The 18,860-nt window shown below is 44.5% G+C and overlaps 1 protein-coding gene across 1 annotated transcript; it reads right to left on the reverse strand.

Moving 5' to 3' along the window:
* Positions 1–1,267: 1,267 nt before the first annotated feature.
* C8A (complement component 8, alpha polypeptide) lies at positions 1,268–18,489 on the reverse strand (the record flags this gene model as incomplete). The annotated part of the gene is made up of 10 exons (XM_010286464.1): positions 18,371–18,489; positions 16,150–16,246; positions 15,063–15,207; positions 13,744–13,888; positions 12,022–12,211; positions 10,339–10,539; positions 8,773–9,013; positions 4,664–4,792; positions 3,819–3,976; positions 1,268–1,490 (listed from the first exon to the last, which is right to left on the reverse strand). Coding segments are annotated over exons 1-10 (1,648 nt in total), but the record flags the coding sequence as incomplete, so codon positions are not given.
* Positions 18,490–18,860: the final 371 nt, after the last annotated feature.

Raw genomic sequence — 18,860 nt, forward strand, 5'->3', positions numbered from 1 at the left:
GAAACATTATTCTTAAAAAAACTGGGTTTGGTCTCAAATGAGCTTTGAAAATAAAAATTTGTTTTATTTCCCATGAGCTGGAAGTCTGTGTGTCCCTACTGTTGCTAAAAGTAGGGAGCACAGGGGCCGGCCAGTTTGGTGGGCCGCTGTGGGGCCAGGTCCTGAGCTTTCCGTGCTCCTCATCTAAGGCAGATTCCTTGGATTTGGAGACAACTGAAAGAACCTGAGATTTTTAAAGCAAGCCACTTTTGAGTCACTGAAACAATGCTTTCAACTTCAGCTTCCTAAACCATCTACCCAGCTCTGCTCTTTCTTCTTATCTCATCACAGCTTTGCTTTTCCAGTGGTGAGACCCTAGTATGAGCACACAGTTGAAGGCCTGGAGCTCGCTCTGGTGGAACTGCTCTGAAGATGGATTTTTCTGCCAGCTTCAAGTGCTGAGATTTGGATTTTTTTATCATCATGAATCAGGACACAAATATCCAGAAACAATGGTGAAATTTTTTGGAAACAAAAGAGCATGTTACAAGGTCAGCTTTTTTTGCTACCCATTCGATTTTTAAGGCTAGTATATAAAGTAATAAAACAGAAATAAAAGCCTGTCACTTTGGAAAAACACTTTTTTTTCTCCCCCGAAGTGGATAGTTCCCCTTAGTTAAAACGTTTCCCTGTTTGAGGGGAAAAAGATCTGGCAATGTGGCAACTTTTTACTAGCAGCATTTTCGGTATCACGTTGCTTGAGCACCGCTTTCCCGTCGCTTAGCCTGACCCCCCCCTTCCCTCCCTGCCTGTCGAGGTTTGTGCTCTCGCCCTTGTAGCAGGCATCCTTAGCGGGATGCCGCACGCGCCCCGGAGAGTCGCCATCCCGAGGATGTCACCCGCCAGTCAGCGAGGACCAGGTGACGATCTCATTTTCAGCAACGAGCTGCATCCGTAGAGCACGGCAGGCAGGCAGAGCCCACCCCATGGTGGGCAGTGCGGGCAACTGGGCTTTGCCACGGTGCTGCCACCACGGCCCGGCTCAGCTCTTTCCACCATGTCAGTAAGCCTCCAGCTATTAAACACAGTCTTATTTCCACTAATTTAATTATAATAATCACCTGCGCTGTCTCTTGCAGGGCTGCTTAGAACGGCGTAGCAACAAAAGCAACGCGAAGAAGAAGGCTCGATGGTGCAAAGAGCCGGTGGTTAACCGCGTGGAGGGAAAACCCCCGTCCCCTTGCTGCCCTTTTCCCTCCCCTGCTATGGGTGCACGCCGGGCTCTTACCTCGGCGCTTAGTCTGCTCGCAGGCAGGGCCTCCATAACCTGGTCGACACTGGCAGAAACACGTGTCTCCCACCAAAACGGGTTCACCATTGTTCTGGCACGGTCCGCAGCGGCAGGCGTTGAACTCCAACAAGTAATCGTCCAAGGCCTGTTTCAGGTTTTGCCGTTTGGTTTCCATGTCACCAAGGTTGCTCCTGCGGAGAATTTCGTGGATGGGCTGCAGCTGCATGGGATGGAGATGAATAACATGGAGACAGTTTCAGCTGGGCGTCAACTGAGATGCTACCACGCCGCAGTCAGAGCGCTGTGACATTGCTGTATAAACTCAGGGCTTAGAAAAAACTCATTTGTCTTCCTTGACAGTTCCATGTACATCATGCAAAAACGTGACCACGACTGATGGGCTTCAGTGAGAAACCATCGTTCCAAAACCCTCCTCATCTTAGAGGTTTGTGCGGGATTGGCTTTTCCGGACATGCGTTGGAGTTTCAGTCTGGATTCAAATGATGAATTAAAACACTGCAGTAAGCCCATTTTTTTGACTGATTTCTTAGAGCTGTGAATATCTCATAGATTCTTGCATGCTTTTTGCCTTTTTGAACCAAAATGTTTTGGTCAGAGCTTTGGACAGTGGGTGTCATCAAAACTTAATCCCAGCCTACTGCTAAGGGTGACCAGATTGTGAACCATCCAGTAAATGCTGACCGTGGAGAATTTTACCTACCTACATTTTGCCCTTTCATGCAGCAAAATAATGTTGTGCCATCTACAGCTTTAAGAATATAACATGCTCATAATATTTCCAGGAGCAAAATTCGGTTCTTATGTACCATTCAGCAAAAATAGCCCATCATGGGCAATTGTAATTATAACTTGCTTTCTCCATTGAGCCTAAATGAAAATGGTCGGATGAGCCAAAGGGCTGCAGGTTTATGCACTGGTGGTAGCATTCAACCTCCTGAAAACGCTCCAAGTGGATCACTGGGGTGTTTAAGGTATTAAACTGTGTTTAGAAAATGGTTCCCTGAAAAATCTCAGCCCTTTTCACCAGTAACGAAAATTCAACTGAATATTAAGGCTAAAAGCCCAAGGCCCATCTGAGGACACATATTTGTATTTGTCCATCCATGCATCTGTGCAAATGCTGTATGTTCTGGCTGGGAATTGGTGGAAACTGGTCCCAGAGAAGAGCTGGACAGCATCGCATTGCACAAGGTGCAGTGAGAGCGATTCGTGGGGAGGATCAGCTGGGTTTTGGGAAGAGCTCTTAGACAAATTTGCACAAGCCTGTTTAACAAACGAGAGGGAGCTGCAGATAAGAGCTGCTGAAGTGGACATGAGCACTTATCGGCAGCTCTGGTTGCACAGCGACTGCTGAGCTCCGGAGCAGCCAACAGAGAGGTCAGCGTGTGGTTTACTGGAAAACTGCAATAAATTTTGCCCAGAATTGATGGGAACTTGTGCAGAAGGGTGAACAACCTGCAGCATGCGTTCAGCTAGAACTGAAAGCGCTTCTACTTTATCAGGGCTCTCTGCCACCAGGGTGCTGCCCAGGAAGGTTTGCAGATTCCCTCTTGCCCTGCCAACAACGCAGATGCTTCCCCATTCCACCTTCCCTTCTCCCACCCTCTGTCAGAGCCGGGAGCGGCTGTGCTTCCAGATGAAAGTGGGAGGGCTGGAAGTGGCTGCATGTCCCTGCCGTGACCGAGGTCTTTCCCCCACGCCCTGCAGTTGCGCTCCTGGCGCAGACCGGTGATGGTAGCACCTCAGGGTGGATGTGGTACTCCGGCCACAGCCGAGGAGTGTGCCCAGCTCCTCACGCCTCTCCAGTCTCTGGCCCTGGGTTATTTGTAGGGTTACTCTTCTCTCTCCTTTTCCATCCACTTGCACCCATCTCCTCCCCGTCTCTGGAGCCCTGTAGGATGCTTCAGTGATCCTTCCATTTTATGGGGCATCCAATAAAACAAGAGGAAGGAGGAGAACTTGGCCAATTTTTAGGTCCACAGACCCTCTTTGTGGAGCATGGAGAGGAAATAGGAGCCACCTGACAAAGCAGCCGGGAGCCCTCTGCTCCAAAAACTCCTGGAAGCACCCCTAGCAATACCCACCATGGTCTGCAGAGGTTAGGCATAGCCTCTGAGGCAGGTGAAAAGCGGGGGGGGGTCTATGCAGAGCCTTTGCTGGGGGGCAAGACTCCTTCCCCAGCCCCCTGCGAGTCCCCTGCTTATACAGGAGGGCAGACAGCATCAGGGAGAATAATAGGGATGAATGCAACCGCAGAGAGCCATTCATCGGGAAGCTGTTTGGGGACACATCAAAAACTTAACTCGGCACTAATCCAGCATTAAGCTCCTTGTCCGTCTCCCTGCGGATGCGGTCGGTGGGAGATGTACTCCCCATTGTGAAATGAATAAGAGGTTACCAGTTCAGTGGCCCATTACATTTAATCTTGTTCTGTGATGGGATCACAATAAAAATACGAAATGATCTGCTCGACTACACTTTCATTCCTTATAGCGGCAGAGTTTCTTCAACTGCAGAAAAGCCTTACCTCAAAATCAATAACAGCAGGATTATATTTTAATGACCTTCCCCAGTGACGATACATATTGCCATCCCAACTGTTTAAGAGTCCTCCGCTGTAACTGGCATCTCCACCTCTAATCCGGGGAATAATATCTTCCACAACTGCACTGTTGCTCTCAGCATCTGAAAAGTTGAATTACACCCATATTATTTAGCTACCGTTTCCACACATACACTAGAAACTGCTTAATGGAGGTGAGATCAATCATGCAAGAGACTATCAGTGAGCAGCAGTGATGCTGCCTCCTGAAATCGATGGGAGCTCGGCGTTCCCCGCTTGCGGGGTGAGCCCTGCCGTGTTACCACAAGAAGTTGAGCATCACAAATGCTCTAAGCTGGTAAGACCTTAAGTGCCTGCAAGCCTCCAGCCTTTGTTTCTAGTTAGCACATGGGTGGCAGATCACGCTGTATAGAGCTGGTTATGTACAAACCTGGGGCTTCCTTGCCCCTTTGAGTACTTTTTATAATCAGTTTTGACTGCTGTAATAGTTGCCATGTTGTCCTTGTCATCCATGCCCAGTCTGTCTTGGCTATAGGGACTGCAGCCTTCCAGCCAGCCCACTGCCTCTATTTAGATGTGTTTCTACTCCAGGTGTTGCTACCTTAATTCCTGCTCTTTCAAGAGCAATCAGTACTCAGTCAGTGGAGACTTGGACCCAAAGTCACTTTGGTCCCATGACTGGGCCTTAGCCGTGGCTGGGGATGGCACCAGCGCTCCCTTCTTCGTACCCTTGTGTGACCCTACTTGAATCTCCATGCCCAAGTGACCAAAAGAAGTGACGCAAGATGACATCTGCCCTGCTATCGTACCAGTTTTCAGAAATCCTTTCTTTGCGCAGTCAGAGGATGACACAGATGCTTCCAAACGCAGTTTACTCTCACTGTCTGTAAGGCCCATTGACCAGCCAACACAGGCACTTATCTCTTCAGCACTAATGTCTGCAAAACAGAAAGGAAACCAGTAAAATCTGTGACTCAGGGTGGAAGGATGTTCATTTTCCTACTTGTTTTTTTCCTATCGATGAAGAAAATATTCAGTTTGCATGGCTTGTTTTTCAAAGTCAAGAGCTATTCCAGGCGGAGGACAGCCTTTAGTCTTGCAGTGGCAAAGCCGATGTTTTATTTGGCTTATATCGGGCCTTATTGTAGGCCGTATAGCCCTATATCGAGCTTATCACATAATAGGCGAAAAGGGAAATGTCCTGACTGTAATATTGTTCCCTTACAAAGTATTAGAAGAAAATAAAAAATCTTAACACAAGGTTTCACGCATGTATTTCCTCATTTGGCCTATTTACTTAAAAAGAAAACTTTTTTTTTTTTTCTTTTAACAGGCTAACTAATAACTAGGGTAAAGCTGGGAAGAGCAGCTGAAATCAATAGATCCTCGTTAATTTTCCCAAACCCAGGATCTGACCCGTGCATTAGCAGCTTAAGTAGCACCTTGCAAAAGGTGTGTTTGCTGAGAGTTGCCAAAGCCTTACTGCTGGCTGCTGCCGCCGGTGCCTCCGCATACATCATGAAAATACGTAACTGGAGACCCGTGAAGCGACTGCAGAGGGGAGAAGTGAACTAATGAGGTGGTTTCACCAAGGTAAGCAATGCGCATATTCCATACAGCCTGGTTTTATGTACACACGTCAGTGTACTGCAAATATAAGGCTGTCTTCTGTAGTAGTAAAAAAAAATCCATTGATTTCAATAAATACGGGTATTGTAAGTAATAGGTAACTTTTCTATTGCCCTTTTTGTCAGAGGACCTTAAAGTGTTTTACAAAGCAGCCCAGCGATCAATACCACGGTATTGAAAGGGAGGCACAGAGGTCGGCGGGATTTGTGCATTGTGGCTTAATGGTCTGAAGATCGAACCTCCTGCCAAGCCCCAACCCAGAGCGTTGTCTGCTGAACTGCCTCACGCCAGCACGGGGGAGCAGTGTCTTGTCTTGCTCGTGTTTAAAATACTGGTAGAATGCCCATAGCTCTGGCTTTGCTGCCATCAAAGGCTCGCTGGAGCTGCGCGGGGCTCGTTGGCTTGGAGGCTCCTGACCGGCAGAGGTGCTCAGCACCCTAAGAAAGGGGCTCCGTGCCCTAGATTCAAATTGGTGGGAGCTGAAGCATGCTCAAGACTTCAGGGGGAATTACATCCCGTTGCAAAACTGGGCCCTTGAGAAAGATTAGATGTGTAGCACTCAATTACTTGTACTAAACTGTTCAACAGTTGTAAACACAGTGGGTAAAGTTCATTCACCCAAAGCAACATGAGTGATTGCTTATCTTGGTGTTGGAGTGCCATAAAATTAAACTTGAGGAACACCCTGATTAATTGATTTACCATGGTTCCTGTTGAGTAATTACGTTCAGTGAGGGTCTGTCAATACAATTCGCTATTGGTTGCAGCAAGATCGGGTCTTGATAAATGAAAAGTGGTTATCATTGCACAAGTGTGGTCATAGAAAATATTGGCACTTGAGGGGGGAGCCTTGATAGGTTTTTTATATGATATAATTTGCAATAGTTAAATGTGCTCGAGTGATAAGATTTACTGCTGCATTTTGAATTAATCAGAATATATGAAGACTCTTTCTAATTTACTCTGCGCATAATGTTTCTCCCATAAATGTTCTTGTAATGTGTGAACACATTATACTGTTTTCTGCTAAATAATAGAACCATAACAATCTATTTTAAAAACAAGTAATGAAAAATATTGATGGCAGAGCAACAAGGGACCTTGTTCTGACATACGTATTTATTTCACTCATGACCACATCCATACAAGCCCTTGCAGCCTGGAAGCTAGAAACGGGTCTGGCAGCAAAACTGCAGTCCTAAGCTCTGCACCGGTGAGTTGTGGTCCATTCCTGGGTATCCAGACCCAGAAGGGAACTTTCAAAATTCATGTTTCCTAGAAGGCTCAAAGGAATGCCTATGCCTAGCTGGACACTCAAGGACCGCCCAAGCTGTCCCTCATTTAAGGAGGACTCAGCCTAGGGATCTTTTTCCTGAGCATGTGCTTTAGTCACTGGTCCATAAAAAAGGAGTGTTTTCTCCTCCAGAGCATTTAACACATAGCTTCATGGGCCAGGTGGGCTCTTAGGATGCGGTGGTTGATCTAAGCCCTGTGGGGACTCAGCAGAACATCTCCAGCCATCTGCAGAGCTTCAAACTCATCTTTTGAAGCTCTAATTTTAAGATTTGAGTGCTTATATCCTGATCTTGACCATTCCTCAGGGGAGGCAGATAATCCTCTTGCAAACACAGCCTTCAAGCATGGCTGTGATCGCCATCAGAAAAATCAGGTTTTTTACTAAATGCTTTTAGATGGTGGCATATCAGCCACTGCAGGTGGGTCCTTCTGGGTCTGTGTCATGTGAGGTAGAGCACTGCTGACTTGGTAAATGTGGACTTTCTAGCAGAGTCTGGGTTAGATGAAAATTACAGAAGCGTGCTACGTTAGAATGAAAACTACATCTCTACTGGGGCACATTTTTGTCTTTTGCTGAACTTCAACATCCTTCTTTCCTAAAATAAGCCATCTCGTAGCAGTAAATCTCCTCCTTATATACACAGCAAGCACAAGATAAAGCAAAATAATAACATCACTCCACATGGTCTTGATTCATTTTTCCTCTGAAATTGGCAGTCTGCTTCCTGAAGACTTGCTTGCCAAGACTTTGTTCACTTTTACATCACTCGCTCTTCAAAATGAATAAATGATTTGAAGAGGCGTCATGTTTCCAAACACTACTAGTTCAGGAACTTGATGAAAATTCTCTCAATCAGTAATTTCTTGTGGAAAAATTGGCATAGTTAACACTCAGTATGGAGTGTATAGTTATCCTAGTGCTGCCAGTACCAAACCATGTCAGACCAGAGGCAGAATTTGGGGCAGAACCATGGAAATTAATGGAATACATGGAATTACAGCAGTTTGCACCAACTGCAGCAATTTGCACCTATTGTCCAAGATCACAATTTTCTTTTGCATAAATGTCCAGCCTGGAGTTACCAAGGCAGCGTTAGAGAAGGGTGATCTATTACATTGCTGACACCTTTGCAAAAGTTGACAATCATCTGGTTAGTGTACTAAAGTACCATATTATTGTTCTGCATCTTACATTTCCGATTAGGAAAAATGTTATGTTTTGGCTTGCCAGTAATGGCTATTCTTGCACTCTAGACATCTGCAGTGGATATTTCATGTAACTCAGATTTAGAGGTACGGCTCTCCAGCCTCAAACACTCTAATTTGTTGAGAACTGGAGCTACCAGAGGTCTGTTAGTCTTCAGCTATGACACTAACCAGAGTGAAGTGGCAGAGGTATTGCCAAGTGCAATGCATTATTTCCATTTACAGAAAATTGAAACCCTCACTATTAGAAGGCTGAGACGTGAGTGGGCTATCTTTACTCTGGATGAATTTGCAGTTCTTGAGCATTCATGAGAATGGCTAGAACAAAGACTCTAAGAAATAGAAGTTTAGAGAAGTCTAACAAGCGACACTGAAAGAAAGGGCGGAAAAGATGCTCAGGTTCCTTCCCAAGCTACCAAAATCTCACACAGATTCTTCTGAAATTAGATCAGGAAGCACATTTTGTGACACTCAAACTTATCCCCTGCTATGTGACCAGTAGTGAATCCATATTGTGAACAACGTGTGGATACCGCAACGCCACTGGGCATTTTCGGGCTTGTGATGAGTATGTGTGTATCATATGGTGAGGCATGCCAGCCAGCTTGGCAAAGAGGGGCCGATGAGCACGCACCCTCCCAGGGCCCAGGGAGATGATGGTTGCGGGGAGCAGCCAGAGCCAGATGAATTACTCTGGTGGACTGGACCTACCCCATGGTCTCCAGCTTGGAAGTGCCCCATTTAAAGCAGAAAGTTGTGAACAGAGAGTTTCTAGTGGTGTTCTAACCTTTTCTTCTCATTTCCTCTTTGTTAATGACAAGGATGTACTCAAAGACACCTCCCATAGTGCCGGAGGTCATGAAATGGGTGCCGTAGTCATTGATGAATTTGGCATACATGCCATAGTTGTAGGTGTCTGGAAGCTCCTGCAGGGACAGCAACACATCTTCATCCAAAATGATGTTGTCCCTTCTCATCTTGAAACGGGCCGTCTGCACTTTCGTCACACCCCTAATGAATCCAACCTCCTGCAGGTAAAGAAAACAGGAGCTGCCACTCAACATTCATTTAAAGAAAAAAAAAAAAAGTAATTTCTAGTCTTTAGGCTTGCAGAGGAAAGCCTGAATCTTTGACTGTCAGTGGATGTTAAAGGCATGAAAACCAGCCCAGGTTTAAATTAAATCAGTGGTAATCCTTTTTCAGGGAGTGTCTCTTGTGTGGTTGTAATGAAGTGGAGGGCAGAGCCATGGGCTGGATGCTATGGGGTTTTTTTTACTGATGTGTGAATATGATCAGAATCAGGGTCCACGATTCCCCTCCATCCTCCATTTCTGCTATTTCTTTTTTCTTGTTTCCATTCCATACTGTTTATTACCTCTTGCTTTTTTCACAGCCTTGACCACTGATGCAGGACAAGTGTTCATGGCAAACCTAGTCCAGACCAGCAGTGGGGGGATGCCCAGGCCAGGAAGGTGCTGACGGGGAGGGGATATCCTGGATATACCACCAGATCCATGACTCCTCTTCTAGATTAGCCATTGTCACAGACAAAGCTCCAGTGCAGCCAGAACAGCCCTTTAAATGATTCCTCCAATAATTGATCATTGTTTAGCTGCAAACATCATGTGAGCCTAGACAAGGGCACAGTAAATACTATAATGGTGCCAATTTCCAACAGCTTTTAAGGGCATTTCAACTCAGAACACCATCAAAGTAATTCTTCTTTATTGTTTTCTGTCAGCAGCCAGGAGAGAAGTGGAGACAGGGCATGGTAAATGTGGGAAATACCAGCACTCATGTTATTAGATGGGAGAGAGGTCGTCACAGCTACTGCATGATGTAAACTCACTGTGAGAAATACACCCTATTATCAGGTACTCTTCTTTCAGTGCGGTATTTTAACCACTCATAAAAAGTAGTGTATTTCCCCGTCATAAGGCAGCTTGTGTTAGTTTGAACAAGATATATCTGCTACTGGAGATCGTTCCCTGAGGACAACCGTTTTGATCAACATGTTGATATTTCTTCCCACCTCGTGATCACTCTAAGCATTTTTTTATTTATGTGCCTAATGTAGCCATGAAACAGGATGGGGTGAGATGACATGTGTTGCGGTACTTCGTAATTCAATTTTATTCCCACTCCTTGTTTGCTAAAACATAACAAGAACAACAAACAGGATTACTAACGATCATACATTTGCAATTACATGAACAAATTAAGGTACAATTACTGTGTGTTAAAAATGCAATCGAGAGAATAAACTGACATAAGTTAGAGCCAGACCATGCGATGCACAGATGACACGACTGGAGAATATGCATCATTGATTTTTTTTTTTTTTTTTTTTTACCTTTGCAGTATATTGCGTGAAATTCTTCAGGGATCCTTTGCCACCTGATAAAGTGAAGCCCAAGTCTAACTGGAAAGCTGATTCTCCTGGCCCAATTCCAATGGTAAAGCCTTTTGTTCTGGATTTATCACTTCTAAGGGCATCAAGCAGATCCTTTGAATCATCGTAAAACTCAAAAGTGAATCCAGAATCAGCATGAGCCTAAAGTGAAAGGAGCAGACATTAATTTTTCAGGTACTTCCCTTCTTTTTTAATCCCTATTTCTCTAAGGAGCTGATGGTGCCTCCGTTGAAGCCCATGATGCTCCTGACAGCACCGATGCTGACTTCAGTCAATGTGGAATAAAGAATTTAGCCACGTGCTGTTTCACTTGGAAATATATGATAAATGCAAATGAAGCCATGCATTTTGTTTCATCCATCTCCAGGCAGGGGAAAGGTTTGTGTTTAGCTACTCAAAGCAGTACCATTACAGGCAGAGCTGGAAATGGTGCCTATTAAGCTAGCTTGATACTTCCCATTATAAAACCCTTCTTCCAGTTCCTTACAGCTCTGCCAAATCCTAATGATTTGGAGTGAATTTTTTCTCTCCAGCCTGCTTCTGGATGAGTTTATTTAGGAAAAAAAATCAATAGCGGTGATCCAGCCACTTGCGATGGCAACGCTAGAAAACATTGTTTTGCCCGTGTTTTGGAGAAGTGACCTTTTCCTCGACAGCTCTACTTTGCCGGCATGTGGAATTGAGCAGCCTTGCTGAATCCGGGCTGTTTCATTTGGCATCTGTTTAAAAAGCTGGCTAAATTACCAACACTGGAAAAAAAACTATCTCACATAGTCATCAGTGACTTCCTAGACGCCAGCAGGTAGAAGCTGTCAAGATGCATATGGGGCATGCTCCATGCCTGACCATGGTGCAGACGTCCTTCCATTGCTAGCAGCAGATAAAGAGGAGAAGCAAATGTGCCCTGTGGTGGGTCTGTCTGGGTTCATAATTGGGGACTAAGGGCCACAGGAGAGTCTACTTGCTGGGAGGACATGAAAGCCACTCGCATTGAGCCAGTGGCTGTAAACTCCCCTGGAATGACGTGTGTTTCATTCTTTCATTGCCAAAAGCATGGTATATGTTTAACAGTGTGACCAGGACGCTTACGACGTGGGAGACCCAGATTGCATGCCTGCTCTTAGTTCAGTCTCCAGCACCAGGTGTGACCCCCCCGAGTATAGACGTTGTGACACATGGTGATGGCTTTCAGGATCTTGGTCTCACTCAGGATTTGGATTTATGTCCCTTGTAGCCATGCCATAGACTTAAATCACTTTCAAAGATTGAACTGGTATGATTGTTCTCATTTTACACATAGCCAACTTCATCCCTAGGGAGGCAGGTGGCTTGCACAACCTCTACAGCTCATTAATAGCAGAATTTAGAGAAGATCCATTTCTCTTGGCTCTGCCTAGGCCAGAGTAAGCAGCGGGGATGCCTGGGTGACAAAGCACGTTAGTTCCTTGATGTGCTATAAAACAGCATTTATTTCAGCGACTGCTTGTTGTCTTGGGGAAGGCTGGAGAAAGGTACCTTGAAAGACAACCTATAGTGAATGATAAAATGTACATAATATATTTATAGGAAGTTTGGCTTTTAGCTGGGAAAACATTGCTAAATCTGACCACCCAAAGTACGTACTAGGAATTGGTATATGTGGAAGTTGTAAGGTTTGCGGAAATACTTCTCATCGTCCCCATAGTAGAGATGTTCACATGCAGCGTCGTACTTCAGCTCCCGCCACTCTCCGTTGTAGACATACTCACAGTGGCCTCCAAAAAAATTAGGATCATATATGTACTGGCTCTCTTCCTGTGTTAGGATATTGTATCTTGGAAAGAAATAGCATTCAGAAAGTTATCCGTAGCTCCCGTTTTATTTCCCAAACAGTCTCTATCACTGTTGCTGTTCTCCTGACATTATACGTTATCTATCTGTCCATGACTTTGAATTTGGATAGGACCTAAAATATAAGGTTTGAGTCTGTTCTTCTTGCTGTCTCCTTCCCAAAGCTAACAGGAGACAAACAGCCATTTTATTTCCAAGACATTGGTTTGGACTCATATGCTAGAGATGGGAGTAATCAGTTATTGTCCAGTCCATCCCAGTGAGTGCAGTTATGAAAGTCCCTAAGTCCTAGAATTCTGCCAGGTCCCCAGTGAGTCTGTCACAGCCTAGTGCATCTCACTATCACAAAATGTTGCCTGGCATTCCCTGTAATGGTTTTCTATTTTAATTTCATCTCCTTCCTTTTAATAATGGTCCCATTTCTCAGGGGAGTTAGCACCCTCCCTAGACTGGCAGTCTGCTTGTGCTTTGCCAAGTCTCTCGCTTATTATTTCCTTACACCTCTTTCTTCCTGCTCTCCAGCCATCACAGCTGCTGCCCTCTGAAATCCCGCCCGTTACTTAATATTCCCTGTATTCTATGGCCCGAAATGAAAGCATTATTCAAACTAGACAGCAGGGTTGCTCCTCACAACAGGGAATCATCTTTAAGACTAAGATAGTAAATGCTGTTGCTTTTGTGTCTTCTGTGGGAGAAACACATCAGAGAGCAGTATTAAATGGAGTGCTCGGTGAAAATCAATATACATCTTGGAAAAAACTTTTGATGGACGCTCTCAGGCCCTGGGCCAGAGAGACATGTATCTCATAGAATCCAGAGAGAGTTGGATCTAGCTGATGGGAAAAGTTATCTACTGGCTGACTACATTCTCATACTGTAGCCCATGTTCTCCGAGTGAAACTGCACAATATCTTGGTTAAAACACAAGACTTAAAACATGAATGTCACAACAGACAATTTGCCTTTCAAGTTGTTCTGGATACCTCTTTTGCATGTATCACCTAACCAAAATTTGGAACGGAAGAGGGTAAGACTTTTTCATGGATAAGAGTATTTATCCTTGCATATATTCAGAGGGAGCTCAGGCTGTCTGGCTTGAATCTGTGCTCTGAAGTCCAAAATCCTAGAGTTAAATCTTCACCTTAAGGATGAAAGCAACCAGGGTGCTGCATCTCCAGAGTTTGCTGTTTGCTTTAATATATTGTTTTTATCAACTGGAGAAAGCTGTAAGATAACTAGGATGTATTTTTTACATGAGTATAAAGAGGACATCACGAGTACAGAGTGGCTGGGAGAGGCCAAGGTCAGATAGTAAATCCAAGACAGAATTTGAAATAAAAGCTGAGATGAACCCTCCTGCCTCCCTTATTGCTACCCACAGCTGGGTGGGATAGTTTTGGGTTTTGTACAGCACCCTGTCAGTTGATGCAGCAACGCTGTTACTAAGGCAGAGCAATATGAAAAGCTGAATCCAGTTTTGGTTGTGGCAGTAGCAGCTATTAGTTAATGACTTACCCTTGGGCTGCTTTTTCAGACCCTGGGATTGGGAACAGATGTTCACAAGGGCTTTCAATATCTTCGTCCTCACAGTTATCCTCATCAGACCCATCTCTGCAGTCTGGCTCTCCATTGCACACAAGATGCCGTTTAATACAGCGACCTAGAGTGCACAGGTACAGGTGATCGCTTATCTACCCTTCAGAAAACATTTTTGGCAGCTTGCACTGATTATGTTGGTTTCCGCCCCTGTCTCAGGGCCACAAGAAACTCACGCTGTGTTAAAAAGAGCTCTTCCACTGGGATCTTGCTTTTCCCAGCTCCTTGGGGGGACATTTTCCTTTGCAACCTGGAGCGAGCACAGCTCAGTCCGAGCCAGCCGCTCCCTTGGGCTCCCATGGGATGGGAATCGAGTAGAGGTCACCTCACTGGCCTTTATTTCATTATCTACAGTCATGCTTTTTGAAGGGAGCTACAGGAAGCAATAAATTCTCCACTTGGCTTAGGGAAGTCAACTCTGTCTGGTTAAAGTGCATTTTTGCCTCTTCCCATCGCAGGAGGTATTTGGGGAGTTTACTGCAATAATTATAGCTCAAGAATGGATGTTTGCAGGAAGGGCAACTTGAAAGTGCTTTTGCTTCTGGGAGTAAAGAGAAAGCCTTGACATGACGTTCGTGGCAGGAGGGAACTGGAACTGCTGCGCCTGTCTAAATGGAGTGATGATGACCTGCTCCGGTTGATAAGCTGGTCACGGATCTGGTGCGTATTTCTAAATTTCGACAGGATTTTCATTAAATGCACAAGATGGGAGTTTGAGCCATTTGTGTAAAAACAAAAATCTGTCAAGGCTAGTCCAACTTTCAGAGAACAGCCGTATTATAACCCAATCCTCAGAGCTGGGGATGGCTAAAAATAAATAAATCACCCCAACAGATTGCTAGTTGGATTCATGACTGAACTGTGTCTTCTGCAGGGGGAGAAAGTGGTGCGTTGTGGGAGCGTTGGTGCCCATGGAGGGGAGCGTGAGCGTGCAGCACAGCAGGTGGAGCAGAATATTTCTATTCTCCTTGTTCCACTGAAAAGTTAACCTTTTCCATGTCCCACAGCCTTCTTTTCTATCCAAATCTAAGCGTAACATGGATGGATTTCTGTAGAAGTGGGGGAAGAGCAAAGATGGGGAAATTTCCTGCTTTCTCTTGCACCAGTTCACCATCCCGCTGGCTGGGCTGAACGCGTTTTGCCAAAGTTCTGCCCATGGCAGGGGACTGAAATCATCCCAGGTCTGTCTAGCCAGGACCGAAACCTCTTTGGCAGGAGTTTGTGCCCGATTCACTCACCCGTTTCCTCACACCGAAAGTCCTTCCCGCAGCTGGGGGGACCAGTGCAGGTCGCCTCGGCACGGCAAGCTTGCTCGCCCCAGAGGTGCCCTGCGCATCGCCGCCCCGCGAACGCCGCCGGCTGCGCCAGCCTCCGGTACCGGTGCTGGACCGCGTGAGAGAGAAAAACACCAACACCTAACTTGTGTCTCCCAGAGACATCACCTCCGCAGGCTATACAGCAATTAAAGCCATCACTTCTATCTATATTGCTATTTCTCTCTGTAGTCCACAGGCTTTGCACATGATAGACGGAGGAGAGTCGGCAGAGAGGTGGGAGCTCAGGAGAGTTCCTTGGAGTTCATGTAAGTGAATCTGGCGGGGGGGCTGGAACGACTGTTTTTAAAAATCTCTTCCCTGTTTTATACCTTGGAAATAGTACGGAATTTTTCCAGTTACACATGCTTTGTCCTGAAATGTAACAGGCTCAGATGGACACAAACATTAATTATAACACTGATCCTGCAACACTTCTGATGGATTATTAATGAGAATTGCTGCTCTTTAAACTAGGAAGGAAAAAAAAAAGGAAAGAGAGAAGAGACAAATAATTTACTGATTATAAGCACAGCAACAAAAAATGCAGAGATAGAAACTCAGTAGAAAGCAAAATTATGTCAGGTATTTGAAAATAAATTCTTGAATTATGAAGACATACGTGAAATGATACAAAAAATTGAGAACAGGAGCTGATGAATGAAGGCTGCTTTTAATTTCTTTTCATTGCAATATTTGCATTAAGAATCAGGGGATACTTAATTAAATCTGAGATAGAAAAAGAAGAAAGACTTGGGCAAATATTCTGGCCTGACTCTTCCACTATTTGCCTTGATTTTACATTTTGCTGTTCTGCTGCCTTAAACAAATTTATTCCCCAGTTTACACCAGGGTAAGAGCCTCTCTAGTAGAGGAGCATCTCCATCATATTTGGATGAGTTTACTGGATGCTTCAGAATGATGAATATCTATAATATATATAATTAATGTGTGTACATCCTCATCACAAACACATCTGAAGATAAATGAATACATTACAGTGGAGTCTTACTTTTTTCTCTTGGCAAGGAAAGCAATCAGTCCATTCTGACCACTGGCTCAGCTGACAGTCGACAGGAGCCGGAGGATTAACATCTCTGCTGCTTCTTCTAGGGAGGGGAAGAGATAGTGGTCTAAGATCTTTGAAGTTGTGTTTTAAGAAGGGCTGGAGGCTAGCAGGGAGAAAATGATCCCTGTGTGTGTTTTTCCACCAGGAACCTACTTTGTAGGCAATGGGAAGCATTAGCTAGTGGCTGTACTACACGAGATGCCCCGTCCGAGTATTCACCATCAGAATTGGTCAGGGGCAGCAGGTGCAGGACCTGAGGATTTTGTCTTGGGTTTAGTGCTCTCCCAAGAGATCCTAGCCCTTCCCAATAGGTAGATTGCAATAAAATATACGTACATCATATATATAGGACCAAACACACTGAGTAAACAGAAGGATTGTTGAGAAGAGAGAGGTTTTAGGGAAGGGCTTCTTTTTTGGCTTTCTTTCTCGGAAGCACATCACAAACTCCAGGAGTTTGACACTTGGGCCTGCTCTGAAATCTATTGAATTCACTTTTTTTACACCGTTGTGAGCTCATGGTCAGTATTTTTCCTGAAAAGCATGAAATCGGGGTCTGACTCCCACGGACTTTGTGGAGTGGTGGGAATGGCTGCACCAACAATGCTGAGAAGGCAAGGTACAAAGCCATGTTGAGTGTGAGAATTTGTTGGTTGTCTATTTCTAAAAGGAAAAACATAAATTCTGAGAAGAGGAAAATAACTAAAGGAAGAGTAATAAAAGCATACAGTGGCAAGGGTACGGTATGACAATGGCCCTTGCATCAGACTCTCTGCGCTGAATATCACTATACAACAGCAAGAAAACACCTCTTTTGCCTGCCAGCCCAGTTGTTATTGACCTCTATTTCTGTCCCTGCTCCTACAGTTTTTATTTGTATAATGCATTTCTTTGTCTCGAGGAGCAATCTGTGGCGAGCTGTATACAACTGTGCTTTTGCCACAGCCTTCGGAGCATTTTGAAAGGTTATTTCGAGACAAAACATTATTATTATTGTTGTTGTTATTATTAATTATTAATATTGTTTGGGTGATTAACTAATGAGCAGTCTGTTTTACTTACGAGACTGCAGTCCAACGAGAAATACGGATAATTAGCAGAGGTACGGAGCACATTGGGAATTCATCAGAGGCTGTAGAAGAGAGGCTTACTAAATGAAAGCCAGAACAGCTCAGCAAGGGAGCCCATGGATGCAGATCTGTGTGTGAGAGAAAAACCCACCGTGGCTCCAGGAAAACAAGAGGAGCCCGCAGACGAACATGGAGCTGGAGGACACGCCGGTAATGCTGCCTTTTTGCTCTGACAGGAGGATTTGTGGGCTGTATCCTTCAGCACTTCACAAAGTACTTAATTGGCTCACCTTCGATTGGATTTTACATTTACCTCTTCATTATTCTGCCTTGTTTGATAAGTTCATCAAACATCAAAAATCTCGTCTTTGTTCATTTTCAAAAGGGATTATCGGAATAAGCCTTCATAATTAAGTGTATCACTACCACTTTTTTTTCCTTTCCGCCTTCTCCTTGTGTCCATGTTCCAATTATCACTGATACCTTTTTTTGATCCTTCTAAATCATATTTGCCTTCAGAACAAGCCTGAAATTAATAGCTGTAGAAAAAAAAATCCAATGATTTTCCTATCATGACACTACAGCTTTAGAAAGAAAGTAACTTGTTTATTCCCTTCCTTCAAAGTCTAAGTGACACTCGTATAGGTTAATAATATTGTTCAGGGGAAAAACTTGGCAGTATGAGGATCTGGCTTGGATTGAAAATTGGGTTATTCACATGCACTTGTTACTTCACATTGTCAAATGCAAAATAATTATAATGAAAAAGAATATGAAAAATATTCACTCATAAATCATCCTGTATAGGGAATTAATTTCAACTGCCCAAACCCAGTATGGTAATTTTGGTAAGGAAGTTTAAGAAGGCTTAATAGTCATCTGTAAAAGAAAAACCATTGTGCGAACAGTTCATACAAGGAGGAATTACGACGCCCAGCTTGAGTTTTGGACAACTGCCAGTATTTTTTTTTTTCCTGGTAGCTGTTTACAGAGAGCACAGTGTGCACATGCCTCAAGTCAGGGCAAAATTGATGGGCTGACTGACTTGCCCATAATTTCTCTATGTAAAGCTGGGTTGGGGGGAACGGACTTACCTCTGGGAAGGCAACGTCTCGAGCTCCCTGTGTGCTGCAGCCGTGGCCTGACGTGCCGTTAAAGCCAGCGAGCATATAGACAGAATCAGAGGAGAAAGCTGAGACAGGCTCCACTGCATTGTTTTTCCATATGTATACGTTTGCTATAGATTAGCTGCAAACAAAACCTTTAGGCTTCAGAATGCTGTCGGACAAGCACTTCTAGAAGAAGCACGGAGCCCACCAGATTCCAAAACGCTGCGGTAAATCATTGACAACAGCACAGATCAAATCACAAAGAATCAGGACACATCCCAGAGACCTTTGCCCTTTTGGAAACAAATTCCCAGTTTTCTGGCAAGGGAATACATTAAACTATGCAACTGTTTCCACATTAAAGTCAATCAAGTCCTACTGCAGCAGCGTGTTTCTTGTCCATCCTGCACCCTCCTTTTAATTTGAAGGAGGAAGAAACTCATTTTATTTCCCACAGTGACTTAACTGTAATTTT

Source organism: Phaethon lepturus, unplaced genomic scaffold, assembly GCF_000687285.1.
Source record: "Phaethon lepturus isolate BGI_N335 unplaced genomic scaffold, ASM68728v1 scaffold23424, whole genome shotgun sequence".
Lineage (NCBI taxonomy): Eukaryota > Metazoa > Chordata > Aves > Phaethontiformes > Phaethontidae > Phaethon > Phaethon lepturus.